The sequence below is a fragment of the Periplaneta americana genome, chromosome 2 (assembly GCF_040183065.1).
Source record: "Periplaneta americana isolate PAMFEO1 chromosome 2, P.americana_PAMFEO1_priV1, whole genome shotgun sequence".
In the NCBI taxonomy this organism is placed as follows: domain Eukaryota; kingdom Metazoa; phylum Arthropoda; class Insecta; order Blattodea; family Blattidae; genus Periplaneta; species Periplaneta americana.
Window position 1 is genome coordinate 44,473,771 of NC_091118.1, and position 19,448 is coordinate 44,493,218.

Here is a 19,448-nt window from a genome sequence, read left to right on the forward strand (position 1 = left end):
GAAAGATGAAAAAACAAGGAAGAAAAAAGGAAAAAGAAGAAAAGAAGAGAAGAAGGAAAGAGAAATGAGAAAGACAAGAGAAAGAAAACGACTAAGAAAAAGGAAAAAGGAAAAACAGGAATAGAAAGAAAAAAGGGAAGAGGGAAAATCAAGAAAGAGAAAGAGGTAAGAGAAAGAAAAACGACGAAGAAAATGGAAAAAGAGAAAAAAAACTGAAAAAGGACAGGGAGAAAGAGGGAAGAGAAAGGAAAAAGAAGAAGGAGGAACACAGGAAAACAAAAAGGAGGGAAAGAAAAAGGGAAGAGGAAAAAAAAAGAAAAAAGAAAAAGAGAAGAGAAGAGAAGAAGGAAAGAGAAAAAGAGAAAGGAGAAAGATAAGAGAAAGAAAAACGACTAAGAAAAAGGAAAAAGGAAAAACAGGAATAGAAAGAAAAAAAGGGAAGAGGAAAAATCAAGAAAGAGAAAGAGGTAAGAGAGATAAAAACGACGAAGAGAATGGAAAAAGAGAAAAAGACTGAAAAAGAATATGGAGAAAGGGGGAAGAGAAAGGAAAAAGAGGAAGGAGGAAAACAGGAAAAGAAAAAGAAGAGAAAGAAAAAGGGAAGAGGAAAAAACAAGGAAGATGAAGGAAGAAGGGGAAGAGGTGATAGAAAGAAAAAGACGAAGAAGAGGAAACAGAGGAAGAAGAAAGAAAAGAGGCAAAGAAAGGAGAGGAAGATGAAAAGAATGACGAAAAAAGATGAAAAGGAACTTGTACCTATATATATTTAACGTCTCTTTTAAACTTCGATATTTGTGCTGTTCAGTCAGTAAGATAAAGATGTGACAATAATAGAACAGCAGTACTTGGAGAAAACCTCCAATTTGTCACGACACATCACACAGAATCTGTTGGAGATAGAGCTCCAGTTTCACTTGGTCGCAAAGATCAAGTTACAGCATGTTACAGAGAAAGCATAGAAATAACACACATTTCTCAGATTACTTTAAAATTTAAATGACAGACTGTACTCACTCAATTTCACACTAGAAGGCTTGGAGAAGAGAGTTGTCTTCCAAGATACCTTCTCCACTGACAATGTCACGCAGCCTAATTTGTCCAGGATCTGTGAAAAAAAAATAATGGTTACCGGTACTTGTTAAACTTTTATTTACACAACGCATTTCAACAGTATTTAAATTCTATCGTTGTTGTTGTTTTCTAATGCCAGGCATTTGACAATAAAGTCATTTGACCTCTTGCACTCCAATATTTTTCAAAGATATTATCATGGCCAGCCACTGAAGCACAGATTTTGAGTTAAATTCTAACATGGTAACATAGTTTCAACACATTTTAAAGTATGCTAAATTACATATAATTTTCCATTAAAATGGGTACCAAGTGATATACTGGTGTATTATTATTATTATTATTATTATTATTATTATTATTATTATTATTATTATTATTACATCACGGCCATTTGGGCAAGTTCCTCAGAAAACTACTAGAGAAGTGATAGGAGGTACACTTGGAGGCTGGATAATTGACAGGCCAATTAACAGTCTAGTGCAGTGGTTCTCAACCTTTCAGAGACTACGGCCGGTAAATTCTTTTTCCATAAGATGAGGACCCGGTCCAATCCCAACAAATTTACTCGCAAATATCTTTCCAATTTTTTTAAAGTTCATACATTTTTAACTAACATAAGTATTAATAATTAAGTATGGTGTAATCTTACGATTCAAAGAGTATTAGTACACCATGAAAATGGTGTGACGTGTTGACAAATAATTTAATTAATTATTAATATACATTATTTTAATGTACCGAAGTACATATGATATTTCCATGCAGATATTCTGCGTCATCATACGATGAAAGAGTAATGGAACGGAGAAAAATTCTCTCCGGCACCGGGATTTGAACCCGGGTTTTCAGCTCTACGTGCTGGCTGATGCTTTATCCACTAAGCCACACCGGATACCCACCCCGGCATCGGACAGAATCGTCTCAGTTTAAGTTCCACCTCTTGGGTTCCCTCTAGTGCCGCCCTCTGCACTACGTCATAGATGTCTATGAACGTAGGACTGAAGTCCACACCGCATGTGCTGAGGTGCACTCGTTATGAGTGACTAGTTGGCCGGGATCCGACAAAGAGAATTTTTCTCCGTTCCATTACTCTTTCATCGTATGATGATGCAGGATATCTGCATGGAAATATCATATGTACTTCGGTACATTAAAATAATATATATGATATGCGTAAATCACTTCGTGATTTAAGACGGTGCTTATTCAGTCGGATCCTGGCCAACTAGTCACTCATAACGAGTGCACCTCAGCACATGAGTGGACTTCAGTCCTACGTTCATAGACATCTATGACGTAGTGCAGAGGGCGGCCACTAGAGGGAACCCAAGAGTTGGAACTTAAACTGAGACGATTCTGTCCGATGCCGGGGTGGGTATCCGGTGTGGCTTAATGGATAAAGCATCAGCACGTAGAGCTGAAAACCTGGGTTCAAATCCTGGCACCGGAGAGAATTTTTCTCCGTTCCATTACTCTTTCCTCATATAATTATTAATAACTTCATTAATGAAATTTTGTAGCATGTTGTAGTTTCCTGAAGCCACATCATTAATCAATTTATGCTAATTTTCATTGACATATTATCCCTTTCTGACCACAAAAAACTTATAAAATTTATAACATTGATAATTTTATTGTATTATTAAATTTATTTTTACGATATTGGTCTGAAAAAGAAATTGTAATGGGAAGAATGATTATGCAGTGTAACTCACCACAGGAATCAGCTGAGCAAGGGAAGCAGCAGATGGGTGTCAACACAGGTGAAACACTTATCACAGATACACACGACAAATGTTTTTATATGCAATGTATGTAATTTTATGTATAAAAATGTATGAATCTCCCAATTTTAACACTAATTAATATTATGAATTTTAAGACGTAACACATTAACATACAGTTAGCAACAATTATAATTTAATAAAAAAGTTAACCTTAGTGCTTAATATAGGCTATTTTATTCTTTATTACACCTGAGAATTTTTAAGATTTTAGTGAGACTTTTGTTGCTGTCTTCTCCCATTAGATTGCTAATTCTGGGATGAATTGAAGTGACAGCCAAACGGAGAAGTCATCAAGTTGCAGCAGGTGGTTCCTCTGTTTCGTTTTAAGCATGGTCATAGCAGAAAGTGCAGTTTCACAAAGATATGTGGTGGAAAAACATGTTGAAAAGTTTCAAAGTCTAAAAAATTCCCGATCATTAAAATACGAGTATAAGTGGCTTGGTCACTGATGTTTGCTACACAGATGTTATTTAGTTCGATCTTAGAATTTAGAGTTTAGAGACGAACTGAATCTACGCTTTTCGACACAATCACGAAAATTGTTCTCCTAAGAATATTTTCACTTAAAATATTTATTCGTGAAAAATGCTTAGAAAAGTAAAATGGCAAATTCCAGGAGAATATCTCGTGGCCCAGAGGTTGAGAAACACTGGTTTAGTGTATGGGCTATTCCATTTCAAATCAACCGAAATATAGAGAAAATTGACCTTGCAATTTTTAAATACAATGAAACTTTTTCTGTCCGTTGACAACTGTGACACAATGCTTTGTGCAAAGTTTGAGGCATCAGAACTTCATAGTGTTTAAATTAAAAATATTTAAATTTATCGTATTTTCATAAAATTAGCAACTTTCAACTGTTGTAGCTCCGAAACCCTTTCACCCAATGATCAAAATCATGGTTTATTTTGATGCTGAGAAATTAAAGTTTATATTGACATGTAAACAGTTTTTCTTACTTTTTATGGAAATGGAGAAGTTTAGATTTTTCTTCATTAAGACGCTTTTGCCCACAAAAAAATATTTTTAAAATATATGGTTAGATTCCGCATTGAAAGTACAAATAAACACTTATTTTTTACTGGTGCACCATTGACAAGAAAGTATTGAAAATATCAAATAAAGAAAATAAATAGTACGCGCGTGAAGTAACCAGCTGATTGTGAGGCGGGAACTAGCCGAAGCAAGCAAGGCCAGGAAACATAAACACGTGATGTTTCGTCTAGTAGTGCATAGCTGGGCTAGCTTTATCACAAGTTTTCATAAACACAGGAGTAAAATGACGCCCAACACTCGCTTATCTTCAGCTCTTGGCCAGTGCATGCTGTACTGCACCGTTCAAGTCCAGGCGTGTGAAAATAATTTATTTAATACCCTCGAAACTTATTGCCGAGCCACTAAGCAAACAATGCCGAATCCCTCTTAATAATGCAAGCTTTTTCCTCAATATTTTTTTTTACATTTTTACAAATGGGCAAAAAGCCTAAAAGTAAGTAAAATCAGATTATCTGTCTCTCTGTATACAATAAAAATAAGGATTACTTCTTATCATATCCTACCAAATGTCAGCTTCAAAATGAGCTCCCGTTCAATGTTCTGCAGTAAATGGTTCCAGAGTTCTGAGCGCTGAAAGAGGCTTGTTTTTATAAATTTGTCGCTCAATAGTACGAAAACCATTTGACTTTCTATAGTTTATTGTTTAGAATGCACTGTCCTCAGCACCTTGTATAAATAGGGAAAAAAGTAAGAGTATTAAAAATTTGCGAGATTTTTTACTGATCGATTTCATATGGAACAGCCCGTATACTCTTGCTGTTTCAATTGCTAAATATTTCCTTAGGCACATTTTTACACTTTCAGATAGTCAAGCGGCACTTAAGCCCTTGAGGCCCATTTGATGAAGTAGAAACTGGTCTTGGAATGCCGTGAATCCCTCATGATACTGGCTGAACATAACACAATTCAACTGAAATGGGTGTCAGGACATGCAGGAATTCGTGGTAATGAGAGAGCAGATGAGGCTGTCAAGAAGAGAACCGAGATCCCATTCATAACTTAAAAAGTTGTGTATAAAGTGCAAATTAAAATTGAGGTGACATTTAACTTTAATTTTTTTAGGTGACATGTATTTATTTAGCCTGACAAGTTACTCCCTTGGTTTGAACTGTAAATTACTTAAAAATAGCGTGTAAGAGGGCCTTAGACTAGAAATGTTTAGCTTAAATGTAGTTCTGTTTATAAGTATGCATGAGGGTGTAATTATCTGTCTTATTTGAACTGTTGTATCAGTGAAGTGAGGTGAGTCAATGAAGTTATGGTTTTACAGTGCAGTGAATAGTTCTGATCAGTGATCATTTACAGCGTCAATGAAATTTGTTCTATAGTGTCAGTGAAATGTGTTATAGTGTGTCAGTGAAACGTGTCCTAAAGTGTCAGTGAAATGCGTCATAGTGCTACTACAGTGAGTGAGATGAGAGTAAAGTGAAAGACTATTGAAACTTATGTAGGGCCTATACATATGTAGGTTGTATTGTAAAATTAGGTTATTTTATGTTTTATTATTAATTGTAATTATCGTGTTAAATTGTATTGTGTATTCTTATTGTATTATGTATATAATTGCATTGTGTATTGTGTAATTGTATTGTGTATTGTTTATATTGTGTATACCACTGGCACCGGGTGCTTGCCCACTTGCAGTGTAAATAAATACATACAAAGGCCCTGAGCCTGTGCTGGGACTATCTCTTAGACCAGTAAAGCAGGTTATCAGGGACTGGGCTCTCAAGAAACACCATAATCACTGGAACTCAAGTGAGGGCTGCAGACACTCTAAAACCCTCGTAAGAGATTTTGATAAAAGCAGGTCAAGTGACTTGTTAAAATTGAACAAGAAACAGCTCCGCTGTGCAGTCGGATTCCTTACAGGACACTGAGCCCTTAAGAAGAACCTGTACAGGATGGGACATAACATCAACCAGTCTGTGCTCGTCATTCACAGGGAGATGAGTCTGAAGCTCATCTGTTGTGTGACTGCAATGCACTCGCCCAACAAAGAGCTGTCATCTTTGGAAAACACTTTCCAAAGCTTGATGAGCTATCAACTGTCCCAGTCCGTAGTTTGATTCAGTTCATTAAGACCATCAAACTATTGGACTGATAGGATATTATGACGGAGATGCGCAATAGATCTTTCAGGTCGCAGTGCTAGGTCTGTCATAGCTTCTCCCACCAATTTAAATTCAATTCAAATACTCTTGCTGTTTCTACTCCTCGTATTTGCTAAACATTACCTTAGGGCATTGCCAATAACAGTCTTATTATGAATTACAGACAACACATGTAGTGAGGGTCACATAAGAACAGTTCCTAAACAGCAAATACTGCCGTCTTGTCAGTGTTGCCAACTGTTACCAGATATCACAAGATCCTACGTACTAAATGACTTATTTACTTACCGTACTTTATGTTGGAAGGTTATTCTAAATCATTCAATAATTTGTAACATATATTCGAAGGCAAACTATACAAGAAAGGGCTCAACATGTCAAGTATTTTGTCTGGCAATACGAAATTCATTGGTTTGACTAAACAATTGACTCACGAGACCTAACCTAAAAATGTATTTTGTTTGACCACATGAAATTATTAGTACCAACTCCGAAAACTTACCTGACTATAGCCTTCAATTAATAACCACAACGCAACACATAAAATAACTATTATGTATTAATATTAATACTGATATTAATTAATTATTAGTATGTTCAAATTTCACTAGTTTCCAGTAACAGGCTCAGAAATCTAGTACAATTTTAATATCATGGAACTCCAGTACCGACAAATATTGTCGATATTTGTATCAGCTGCCAACATACTAGTTACAAAATCACTACCATTTGTAATATTTGTCAGTATCGAAATTCGAAACGAAGTTGGCAAAAGAAAATTCAACCTGCAAACTAGAAAATCACCACAATCCACTAGTATATGTAGTAATGGGCGAAAAATGGTTAGGTTTCATCCTTAGGGTATGAAGTAAGCTGACCCAGACTATAGCAAGCACCACTCCATCGCATACTGGCAATTTACATTTGTCACTGTTAGGGGAGCTGAATACTAGCAGTGTTGCCACTGATTTTCGAATGACCCATGTATACTGCTATTAGCTGGCAATAAGAATCATGAAGAAAAATAATGCAGAAGAAATAAGAATTACCTCAATCAGTTCTCTCGTTTGAAAGGGTTGCAGTGCTGGCATAAAGTAATCAGTGATGTCTTTGATAGAAGATCCTGGCATATACATAGAATGGCCAAGAACAGCGCCTAACATTCGGTCCAGAACACGCCTGTTAAGGGTACCATCCACACGAACCCAAGGTCTGATTGCCACATGTATCTTCTCCGATGCACTGTGAACAAAACATAACAGGTTAATACTGTAGCTTGAATATGTCGAAAGAATAGAAAATAATATAAAATATAGTTTGAAACTACATACAGTACAGTGTAAGGCAAATAAGTATAAATATCTGAATAGGTGAAATGAAAGAAACAACAGTCTCTTACAAATTCTTCCATGAAGTTTTTGTGCACTGAAAAGATCCTATGCTTTTAGCTTAAATAGAATAGTATTATCACAGTTTACTATATACAGTCACGAAGCTTGAGTTTTGAGGGTGCTAGAAACAATAGACTGTGACGGTACTATTTTGCATTGCCTGTAATGAGGCGATATTAGCGATCCTAGTGGTGAGCAACTATCTAATGTTTGCATATTTACTACGTATTGAGCTTCGTGACTGTATATACTAGACTGTGGTATTATTGTGAGAAACAGATTGAACATATACCCTAAAAAAAGAACTAATGAAAGCATTTGTTGGTCCAAAAAAAAAAAAAGGTTTGGCTCTCCTGTAAATAAGTTTGCACACCTTTAATCTTAACTGTTACTGTGGGATAGCAAGGAAATAACCTCACTGTCTTCTTTCCTTTAACCCCCAACCCAGTATTTAAAAGTCCCGGTGCCAAGCTCTGAAGCAGTATTTAAATCCCCTAGTAGAATGAAATTTTCATAATGTCACTCTTTTTTTCAATTTTCGAATTGGTTAAACATAATAGGTACAACCATATGGCAGTAAAAAACAGACTCTTCGATACACTCGAAAAAAATCACATAAATATATCTCAAACAGAATACAAACTGTGGCCGCTTTTGTGGAATCATGAATGATGCATAAATGTGTACATAAAACTGTCTTAGAACTAATTTAAAGAGTTACATACACGGGAATGGCAAACTGGTCTGAGGGGTTAAATTTATACAAACTGTTTGGAAAATTAATGCAGATATTATGGAAGGTGATAGATTAAAATCAGTATAAATTGGAAATTTCTATATACAATAACTTCATTCTTATTCTAATGGCTTGTCCAGTACTTAGCTGTATATCGAGCTAACTTGTTTTTCGAGTAAATACACCATTTAACTACCTAACAGATTAGGCTGCCTGCATAAAGGGATAAGTTCTCTTTGCCATGTAAAGTAGTGACGAGGTGTGATTTGAAGACCTGTGATTTTGTCATTGTGATAGGTTTGTTGCTTGTTTCAACTATGTCTATAGTTAGAAAATCACAGCTTCGAGAAATCATTATCTCTGCCCAATATGTGGTTCATAGCGATGTTGGCAACTAATGTACCAGCTTCAGACAACTGCATTCATAAGGTTCATACTAACTTGAAGGACAACATAACTGGGATCTAATTAACACTTTGCATCCTGCGGTTGTACATATACATAGACCAAAATTATCTATTATTTATCAATTATGTTGTTATTTTTAAGTTTTATTTATCATTGGGCTTAATATAAATCATTTAGAATAATAATTTTAAATAATTTAAAACAATTTTTAAAATTTCTATATTGTAATGTTTTTTTTTCTTCTTCTTGAAAAGGAGCAAAATCATTTCAACTGCAGTCAACTGAAACCCCATCAGTTTCCATGCGTACCATTACACCGATTGATTTACATGGGCCCTCCCCATCCTTTATCACAGGCTCAATTGACTGCAGTGACCAGGATGTGAACTTGCGATCTCAGACACGATATGCTGGCTGGAGATATCTTGTGCGCCTTAAATCGCTCGGCTATGGAACCAAACATGACTTTACCCGATTATGCAGGTATACGAACTCCTAGTTAAAAGTTAGAAATTTGCATGCAATAGTGGATGCAAAGTATTAATTATTGTTCCACTCAAAAGGTTAACGTCAGCAACTCTGATATTCAAACTATGCCCACACATCACCAAATACACTCACTATGCATTTTGTATACAAATGATTAAATTAATCATTCATAAACATCAGCATCAGATGTTTTCACTCGAGCACCAAGTAGTGCATAGCATAATCCGATAGGTAGCGCACATGGATGATGGGTAAAATTGTCACGAGCGATAAATCCTCGAATGGTATAAGCCGAGTGTTAGACATTCGTTCTTGTTACAGTGATGAACTGTGTAGTAACATCATAGATGGTTATCATTTCAAAACTTTGCAGTGTTTAACTAACCTCTCCATAGTACAACTACAAAACTTGCTTTAAAATGTAATATAAATGTTGTAGGTAAATGTCTTTTTTTTTTTTTTTCCACACAGGAGTGATTTTGTTTTTGCCGCATCTGATAGATGTTATTGGATGTAAATGTAATTATTATAAATGGAGAACACAATCACGATAATGCAAGAACTGTATCAAGTTTTCTAGTAATAATAATAATAATAATAATAATAATAATAATAATAATAATAATAATAATAATAATAATAATAATAATAATAATAATAATAATCTCTAATAATTAGTGTATCAATCTTTGCGTCTGTAACAGTTGTGCAGCATGATTATTCGTTTTATTATATTTTCTGTGATGTTATCTCTGTACTAATATTGTTATTAATCTACTGCTATATCAATAATATTTTGTAAAATGTTTCTACATTGTCACAGTATATATGCGGAACACTGTATATGGACCTTACTTACTTACAAATGGCTTTTAAGGAACCCGAAGGTTCATTGCCGCCCTCACATAAGCCCGCCATCAGTCCCTATCCTGTGCAAGATTAATCCAGTCTCTATCATCATATCCCACCTTCCTCAAGTCCATTTTAATATCCTCCCATCTACGTCTCGGCCTCCCTAAAGGTCTTTTTCCCTCCGGTCTCCCAACTAACACTCTATATGCATTTCTGGATTCGCCCATACGTGCTACATGCCCTGCCCATCTCAAATGTCTGGATTTAATGTTCCTAATTATGCTGTATATGGACCTATCATATTATATATGTGGTAAATCAAATATTGAATAATTATTAATTAGCAATAATAACTGTATATCGAAGTTTTTCATACTGTTTTATTTATAACTTCATGTTCCTGTTTTGGTACATTCTATTGACTGTTCCATTAAACGTTTGTCATAAACGCAGAAAATAAAGCCTTATTTTTACGGTGTGAGCAAAACAGATGTGTATCTTATCTGTCGCCTTCCATACAAGATAAGACATGTCGGTGAGATGACCTTGTACTATGCTTCTATTTATTACGAGCGTATCACGACCGATCTTATCTCACTCGAGGGTGCAACACTCGACCGATTTAACTCCCATGCAGCATTCTGGTGCCTGCATATAGTGATAACACTGCTCACTGCATCTTTGTTACTTGCCACACTAATCAGTATTGTTATCTTTTTTAATTGGTTATTTTAAGACACTTATTAACTGGTATCATTATCTAGAGTATGAATGAGATGAAGGTGATAATGCCAGTGAAATGAGTCTGGGGTTCAGTGCCGAAAGTTACCCAGCATTTGCTATTGATGGGGTGAGGGGAAAACTCTGGAAAAAGCCTCAACCAAGTAATTTGCCCTAAACAAGATTTGAACCCAGGCCCGCTCATTTCACAGTCAGGCATGCTGTTACTCCACAGTGGTGGGATGTGACACCAAATGCTGTCACATCCCAAAAACCGCTATAATAAATTCTATAAAATTCTATAAAATTGAATGAAATTATTATCCCATTCAGTACCTCTGTTAAATATCTAGGTGTTTACATGGACGAGGGTCTCAAGTGGAATGTCCAAGTTACACACATATGCAAGACCGTCTTCTGCATCCTTCATTCATTAAATCGCCTGAAAAATTTTCTACCCTTTCAATTAAAAAGAATTCTTATATAAACATTGGTGGTGCCACATTTTGACTATTGCAACATTCTACTACTTACTTACTTACAAATGGCTTTTAAGGAACCCGAAGGTTCATTGCCGCCCTCACATAAGCCCGCCATCGGTCCCTATCCTGTGCAAGATTAATCCAGTCCCTATCATCAAATCTCACCTCCCTCAAATCCATTTTAATATTATCCTCCCATCTACGTCTCGGCCTCCCCAAAGGTCTTTTCCCCTCCGGTCTCCCAACTAACACTCTATATACATTCCTGGATTCGCCCATACGTGCTACATGCCCTGCCCATCGCAAACGTCTGGATTTAATGTTCCTAATTATGTCAGGTGAAGAATACAATGCGTGCAGTTCTGCGTTGTGTAACTTTCTCCATTCTCCTGTAACTTCATCCCTCTTAGCCCCAAATATTTTCCTAAGCACCTTATTCTCAAATACCCTTAACCCATGTTCCTCTCTCAGAGTGATAGTCCAAGTTTCACAACCATATAGAACAACCGGTAATATAACTGTTTTATAAATTCTAAATTTCAGATTTTTTGACAGCAGACTAGATGATAAAAGCTTCTCAACCGAATAATAACACGCATTTCCCATATTTATTCTGCGTTTAATTTCCTCCCGAGTGTAATTTATATTTGTTACTGTTGCACCAAGATATTTCAATTTTTCCACTCCTTCGAAGGATAAATCTCCAATTTTTATATTTCCATTTCGTACAATATTCTGGTCACGAGACATATCATATACTTTGTCTTTTCAGGATTTACTTCCAAACCGATCGCTTTACTTGCTTCAAGTTAAATTTCCGTGTTTTCCCTAATCGTTTGTGGATTTTCTCCTAACATATTCACGTCATCCGCATAGACAAGAAGCTGATGTAACCCGTTCAATTCCAAACCCTGCCTGTTATCCTGAACTTTCCTAATGGCATATTCTAGAGCGAAGTTAAAAAGTAAAGGTGATAGTGCATCTCCCTGCTTTAGTCAGCAGTGAATTGGAAAAGCATCAGATTGAAACTGACCTATACGGACTCTGCTGTATGTTTCACTGAGACACATTTTAATTAATCGAACTAGTTTCTTGGGAATACCAAATTCAATAAGAATATCATATAATACTTCCCTCTTAACCGAGTCATATGCCTTTTTGAAATCTATGAATAACTGATGTACTGTACCCTTATACTCGCATTTTTTCTCCAATATCTGTCAAATACAAAAAATCTTATCAATAATCGATCTATTACGCCTAATACCACACTGATGATCCCCAATAATTTAATCTACGTACGGAGTTAATCTTCTCAAAAGAATATTGGACAAAATTTTGTATGACGTCAACAAAAGTGATATTTCTCGAAAGTTACCACAATTGGTTTTGTCCCCCTTCTTAAAAATAGGTACAATTATGGACTCCTTCCATTGTTCTGGTACAATTTCCTTTTCCCAAATAGCAAGTACAAGTTTATAAATTTCGCTATATAATGCACTTCCACCCTTTTGTATTAATTCTGCTGGAATTTGATCGATACCTGGAGACTTGTACTTTTTCAGATTTTCTATTGCAATTTCGGCTTCTGAAAGCGTGGGTTCAGGTATAAATGGCTCAGCAGTTCAACATTCTACTAACAGATTTTAATTCTAACTTAGCCCAAAGATTGCACCGCATTCATAATGTATGCATACGTTTTATTTGCAACATCCGCAAATATGACCACATTACACCTTCCCTTGAAACGCTCCAATGGGTAAGATTACAAGACCGAAGATATATCCATTCACTAATTTTCCTATATTGCATCATCAATACTTCTTCGTCTAGCTATCTCTCGGTGCATTTTAATTTCTTATCCTCTTATCACAGCATGGGTACTCGTTCTAAAAATGACCCTTTATTATCTATGCCTTGCCATAAAACAGCTCACCATTCTTCCTCTTTCACAGTATCAGCAATTCGTTTCTGGAACTCCCTACCCAGCTCCCTCAGGAACTGTCGAACGATATTGCAATTTAAAAGTGAACTGTTTAAACACGTGACCAGTATTCAGGTTTAATTCTCCTTTGTGTGTATATGTAATTTTCCTCAGTTTTGTATAGTTATAATTTACATTTGAATTTGTTATTCTTGTAATTTGTAATATTGGTTCACTTACCGCTTGCATATTCATTGAGTGTAACTTCTAGCCTTATATTATTTTGTAATTATTATTTAGTATGTTCGCATTATTTTACTCGACTTGTGCTTGTATAACTATATAAATTTTTATTAGTGTTCTTTAAATATTAGTCTGTAAAACTGTATCACCTTTTGTTTCTGGCTAAGTGGAAGAGAAGGCCTGATGGCCTTAACTTCGCCAGAATAAATAAATAGATATTATTATTATTTATTATATTATACCTACATACAGCTGAAGAAGGGATTCCAGGTAACAAACTGAAAATAACAAGATTGACTGTATTTTCTCTCCATTTAGCTTGAATATTTACCTTAAATCCAGCGTCTGCACGGCCTTTTCTACTTCTTGCGCAGTGGTGATGAGCTTTCGTCGCCTCCATGCTCGTATCCGTTCATGAGTCTTCTCTGACTGGTTGTCTGGCCCGGCCACCTTCATCACGGCATCATGTGGAGGCAGCACTTGTTTCTCTCGTTCTAGTCGCAGCAGTTTATACGAATGCACTAACCAGGGCTTCATAAACATGTGGTATATGTAGTGTACAGTGGTTACTCCAGAACGGTACAATATGTGAGATTTTGATAACAATGCAAGGATTTCTGCGAGTGACATCGGAGATTTCTGCTTTCGGAAATTCTTCTGAAAATACACAATTACAAATATTTCTCTCAGCAATATTACTTTATTTTTGAATATGTATTATACGGCTTTCTCGTGTTAAATTCTATCGTACCTGGTTTACATGTTTCGACCTGTTATTGATCTTCTTCAGAACTGGTCGTTGCTGGTCTTGGCACCTCTTGTTTTGTTTCATTCATTCATTCATTCATTCATTCATTCATTCATTCATTCATTCATTCATTTATTCCATAGATCTTACATAAGCAATGAAGCTTTAAGATGTGGAACAAGTCAAAATTTTACAATATGACAATTACAATTTTTACAAATTTTTATAGTTTTACAATTTAGTAATTTTCTACAATTTTTACAATTTTGTGCAATTTTTTACAATATTTTGGCGAGATGTAGTGAGATGAGGTGAGGTCCGAGGATTCGCCAAAATATGACCCGGCATTTGCCTTTTGGTTGGGGAAAACCTCGGAAAAACCCAACTAGGTAATCAAATCAAAGAGGTGTAATCAAAACAAAGGGGTTAATGCCAAGGACTCGCCATGGACTCGCCATAGACCATCTGGCTTCAGTCCCACGGCTGTGGAAAACCTCGGAAGAAACCAAAGACCAAAGGGGGATCCAACCCAAGCCCGAACGCAGTTCCGGATCAGCAGCCCAGCGAGTCTGCCGACTGAGCTACATCGATGGCTCTACTAAAAGTATACAATACATAGCCAATCAGATTATTAAATTTACAAATGCAAACGATCATTCATCAGTTGAGCTGTGGGGGTGTGTTTGTGTAGTGTAATGTGGAGTCAAAGAGTGTGTGTGTTCTGAAATTGAGTTATGTGTTGAGAATCTCATTAGGGTGTGTTTTTGTGTCAGTATATTTCATATTGTTCTAGTGTGTTTAGTTTCTGGCTTTTTGGTTGGATGTGTAGAATTTACATGTCTGTGTTCATGTCTCTGTAGGTGTGGTTAGCATTGAGATGACTTTGACTCCACATTATACTACACAAACACACCCCCACAGGAAACAAAACAAGAGGCACCAAGACCAGCAACGACCAGTTCTGAAGAAGACCAATAACAGGTCGAAACATGTAAACCAGGTACGATAGAATTTAACACGAGAAAGCCATATAATACATATTCCGAAGTGATATAGTATTAAAAGTTGTGTAATCAAGATATATTACTTTATTGTTCGTTAGAATAATGTAAATAAAGAAAAAAAAAGAGACCTGAAAGACAAGGTAAGAGATGTAGTGAGGAAACATTCAAGGATAGAAGTGGTAGAAAAGGATGGAGATAGAAGGTCAACACAAGGGAGTGACATGGTGGGGGAGACGAGATTTGATAGCAATAAGAAAAACAAGTGAGTGAAGAAAGTGCAAGCTATGAAGAGGGGGAGGAATGGTCAGTGAAAGAGGTACAGATCAGTGCTGATAATGACCTGTTTTACTAAGATAAAGAAAAAGACTAGTGAATAGCATTTTTAGAGTAATGAGTGACCAATCAAAAAGACTAAGTATATGATTATGTCTCGTGACCAGAATATAGTACTAAATAGAACTATAAAAATTGGAGATTTATCCTTTGAAGAGGTGGAAAAATTCAAATATCTTGGAGCAACAGTAACAAACATAAATGACACTCGGGAGGAAATTAAATGCAGAATAAATGTGGGAAATGCCTGTTATTATTCGGTTGAGAAGCTTTTATCATCTAGTCTGCTGTCAAAAAATCTGAAAGTTAGAATTTATAAAACAGTTATATTACCAGTTGTTCTGTATGGTTGTGAAACTTGGACTCTCACTTTGAGAGAGGAACAGAGATTAAGGGTGTTAGAGAATAAGGTTCTTAGGAAAATATTTGGGGCTAAGAGGGATGAAATCACAGGAGAATGGAGAAAGTTACACAACATAGAGCTGCACGCATTGTATACTTCATCTGACATAATTAGGACCATAAAATCCAGACGTTTGAGATGGGCAGGACATGTAGCACATATGGGAGAATCCAGAAATGCATATAAAGTGTTAGTTGGGAGGCCGGAGGGCAAAAGACCTTTGGGGAGGCCGAGACGTAGATGGGAAGATAATATTAAAATAGATTTGAGGGAGGTGGGATATGATGGTAGAGACTGGATTAATCTTGCTCAGGATAGGGACCAATGGCAGGCTTATGTGAGGGCGGCAATGAACCTCCGGGTTCCTTAAAAGCCAGTAAGTAACTAAGTATGAGTGACCAATATTAGTGAAGTAGAAAAGATCTAGTCAAGTGGTACTGAATTAGATTAATATCAAGGCATCAGAGTAACAAAGGTGTGAATAATGGGAATTATTGATGGTTGAAAATAAGTTGTTATAGCAAATAGCAAACTGAATAACAAATCAGCTATAGAAGTGAACTGGTATAAACAGTGAGGTATATGTAAACTAGTGAATAAAATAATGAATAGCAAAAACAAGGTAGGATAAGTTTTAAAAAGACGATGGATTGAGCAGCAAGAGAGAAGATAGCTAGTAGGATTAGGGTATTTTTAATAAAGTGTACTACAAATAAGTATTATTTGTAATGATTGTTAATGGTGGCACCATATATGTGAAAATGTGAGGTCCACCATTACATGTAAGAAATGCTGTGACGAAATATATATCATATCATATTTAATTTATTGGTCTGACCCAATATTTTGGGTTTACCCTGCGACACAGAATAGCTCACAATAAAATTTAAAATGAAAAATTATAGAAACAGGTTTCAGACAAAATTAATTAAGACATATGAAAAAAAATAGAACCAAATATAATTTAAATTGAATGTACACCATAAAGATGCTGACAAAATATCGCTACAGAAAATTTTATTATGGTGGTGACGATGGTATCTTGAAGATATCTCGTCAGCTTGTATTTTTCCCTCCACTTTACAAAGGCTTTCGGAACGGTGCCTCTCGCTCCGAAGAAGAGACCGGTAACTGAAACTGATCAGGAAGAGGAAAAGAAATTGGCTGGGTCACTGGCTAAGAAGAAACTGAATACTAAAGGATGCACTGGAAGGAACTGTGAACAGGAGAAAAGTTTGGGGCAGAAGAAGATACCAGATGATAGACAACATTAAGTAAGATGCTTAGCTAATTGTTGTTAATTTATTTTGGATATATGTTTTTTGTTTATTTGTTTTCTACACTCATACGATCATATTTTAAACCCCGGGAGACACGAAACATTATTTATATTTTGCTCGAAATTACATCTGCTGTGAAAATATAAGAACGCGAAAATACAGTACAGTCTTAGAAAAACGATTTGTCGCACAGCAACTTAATGAGTCCCAGAAAGGAGGCAGTGCGCATGATCAGACATATAATGAAACGAAACAAAACTAATTTAATTACCGCAACTAGTCATTTCTTGTGGAAACAAATATAAATGACACTAGGGAGGAAATTAAACGCAGAATAAACATGGGAAATGCGTTTTATTATTCGGTTGAGAAGCTTTTGTCATCTAGTCTGCTGTCAAAAAATCTGAAAGTTAGAATTTATAAAACAGTTATATTACCGGTTGTTCTGTATGGTTGTGAAACTTGGACTCTCACTTTGAGAGAGGAACAGAGATTAAGGGTGTTTGAGAATAAGGTTCTTAGGAAAATATTTGGGGCTAAGAGGGATGAAGTTACAGGAGAATGGAGAAAGTTACACAACGCAGAAATTCACGCATTGTATTCTTTACATTAAATCCAGATGTTTGAGATGGGCAGGGCATGTAGCACGTATGGGCAAATCCAGAAATGCATATAGTGTGTTAGTTGGAAGGCCGGAGGGAAAAAGACCTTTGGGGAGGCTGAGACATAGATGGGAAGGTAATATTAAAATGAATTTGAGGGAGATGGGATATGACGATAGAGAGTGGATTAATCTTGCAGAGGACAGGGACCGATGGCTGGCTTATGTGAGAGCGGCAATGAACCTGCGGGTTCCTTAAAAGCCATTTGTAAGTAAGTAAGTCATTTCTTGTGAACCAGGTCCTCTTATTGGGTGCATGTTATAATTGATGGCATGTTATAATCAAGTAAATACCTAATTATTTTCTCAGTACAGGGAACAGCAATGATGGTAATGGTGACAACAATGATATCTGTTGTGTCAGTAGTGATGGCAGTGGCTGTAACAATGACAGCAGCCATGACAAACATGATGAATATGTTAAAATTTGAGGAAATTAAGTCTCAGAGCCTAAATAAGCTCTCTGCATCTTCTGATCACCACTCTAACTACTTGGATTACCAGCCACTGTGTTGGGATTTACGTATTATTTAATCTCACCCTTAATTCCTGCATTGTAGCTCCAATCTCCTTCTTCTTTTGCACGAAAGCCAGTATATCCTCTGCTTTTTTCCAGTCTGCTTCTGATGTCCCAGAAGAGAAGAACTTTTCCTTAACTTCCTCTGCTGTGACATGATCTTCGGACACAACCAGATTTCTGCAAAGATGTATAATTTTTATTTATAAATACAACAACTGAAATAGTTCATAAAGGTAACATAACATTGCTTTTTACAATTAACAATAATTAAAATCTGCTGTGAAGTATAATGTTTTATTTTTTGGTTAGAAGTTTTTCTATGATTCCAGACATTGGTAAATAATAGTAATAGTAATAGTAATAATAATAATAATAATAATAATAATAATAATAATAATAATAATATATTATATATAATATAATTTATTTCCAAGAAATAGTCTGCCCAGGCATCCTGGGTTGCCAAAAACAAAGAATAATACACATACAAGAATAATGATTACAGTAAAGAGATGAGTCAAGTTAAATGTGAACTTAGAGCTTAAATTTAAGAAATAATAAAATTGTACACATATTTGTAACAATCACTAACGAATAGAAAGGGGGCTGGAAATTATGATATTCCATATAAATGATTTTTCAGAATTGCCACAGACCCTTTAATGCTTGAAGTAATTATTTTAGGAATGATATCATGGATTCCAAGTGTTTTGATAATGTTTACAGTTGATTGTGAGATGGTGCCCCTCGCTCTGATCATTAAACCATGTACAGTAGTGGCAAAAAAAACCTGACCGACCCTTGTAGCTGATTTCAGAGCCTTGTTTACTCCAGAACACGATAGACTGGTAACTAAGACTTTTGTAGTTCGAATCCTGCCTAGGAAGGAAACTTTTTTTTGTTCCTTATTCCAATTTATTCCCAATAATTTTCGATAGCTGGTAAAATTCATGTTCTGGGAATAATAAGTTAATTAAGTAGTAAAATATCGCTGCAATCGAGAAGTATTGGGAATAAATTTGAATAAGGAACAAAAAAAAAGTTTCCTTCCCAGTCAGGATTCGAACCACTGAAGTCTTAGTTACCAGTCTATCGTGCTCTGGAGTGAACAAGGCTCTGAAATCAGCTACAAGGGTCGGTCCGGTTTTTTTTGCCATTACTGTACTTCCCAGGTGCCTTCCAGCTGATATTTTTCACGAAAATACGGAATAGTAGGCTCATAA

At 35.8% G+C, this 19,448-nt stretch overlaps 1 protein-coding gene across 2 annotated transcripts in view; it reads right to left on the bottom strand.

Moving 5' to 3' along the window:
• LOC138693046 (general transcription factor 3C polypeptide 1) overlaps positions 1-19,448 on the bottom strand; it is a 93,561-nt gene that overhangs the window by 5,044 nt on the left and 69,069 nt on the right. For both annotated transcript variants that reach the window (XM_069816594.1, XM_069816604.1), the window contains exons 28-31: positions 18,246-18,402; positions 13,608-13,933; positions 7,081-7,273; positions 1,015-1,105 (exon numbers count right to left, since the gene is read on the bottom strand). In XM_069816594.1, the coding sequence (XP_069672695.1) occupies positions 1,015-1,105; positions 7,081-7,273; positions 13,608-13,933; positions 18,246-18,402 (767 nt within the window). The remainder of the gene's footprint in view (positions 1-1,014; positions 1,106-7,080; positions 7,274-13,607; positions 13,934-18,245; positions 18,403-19,448) is intronic.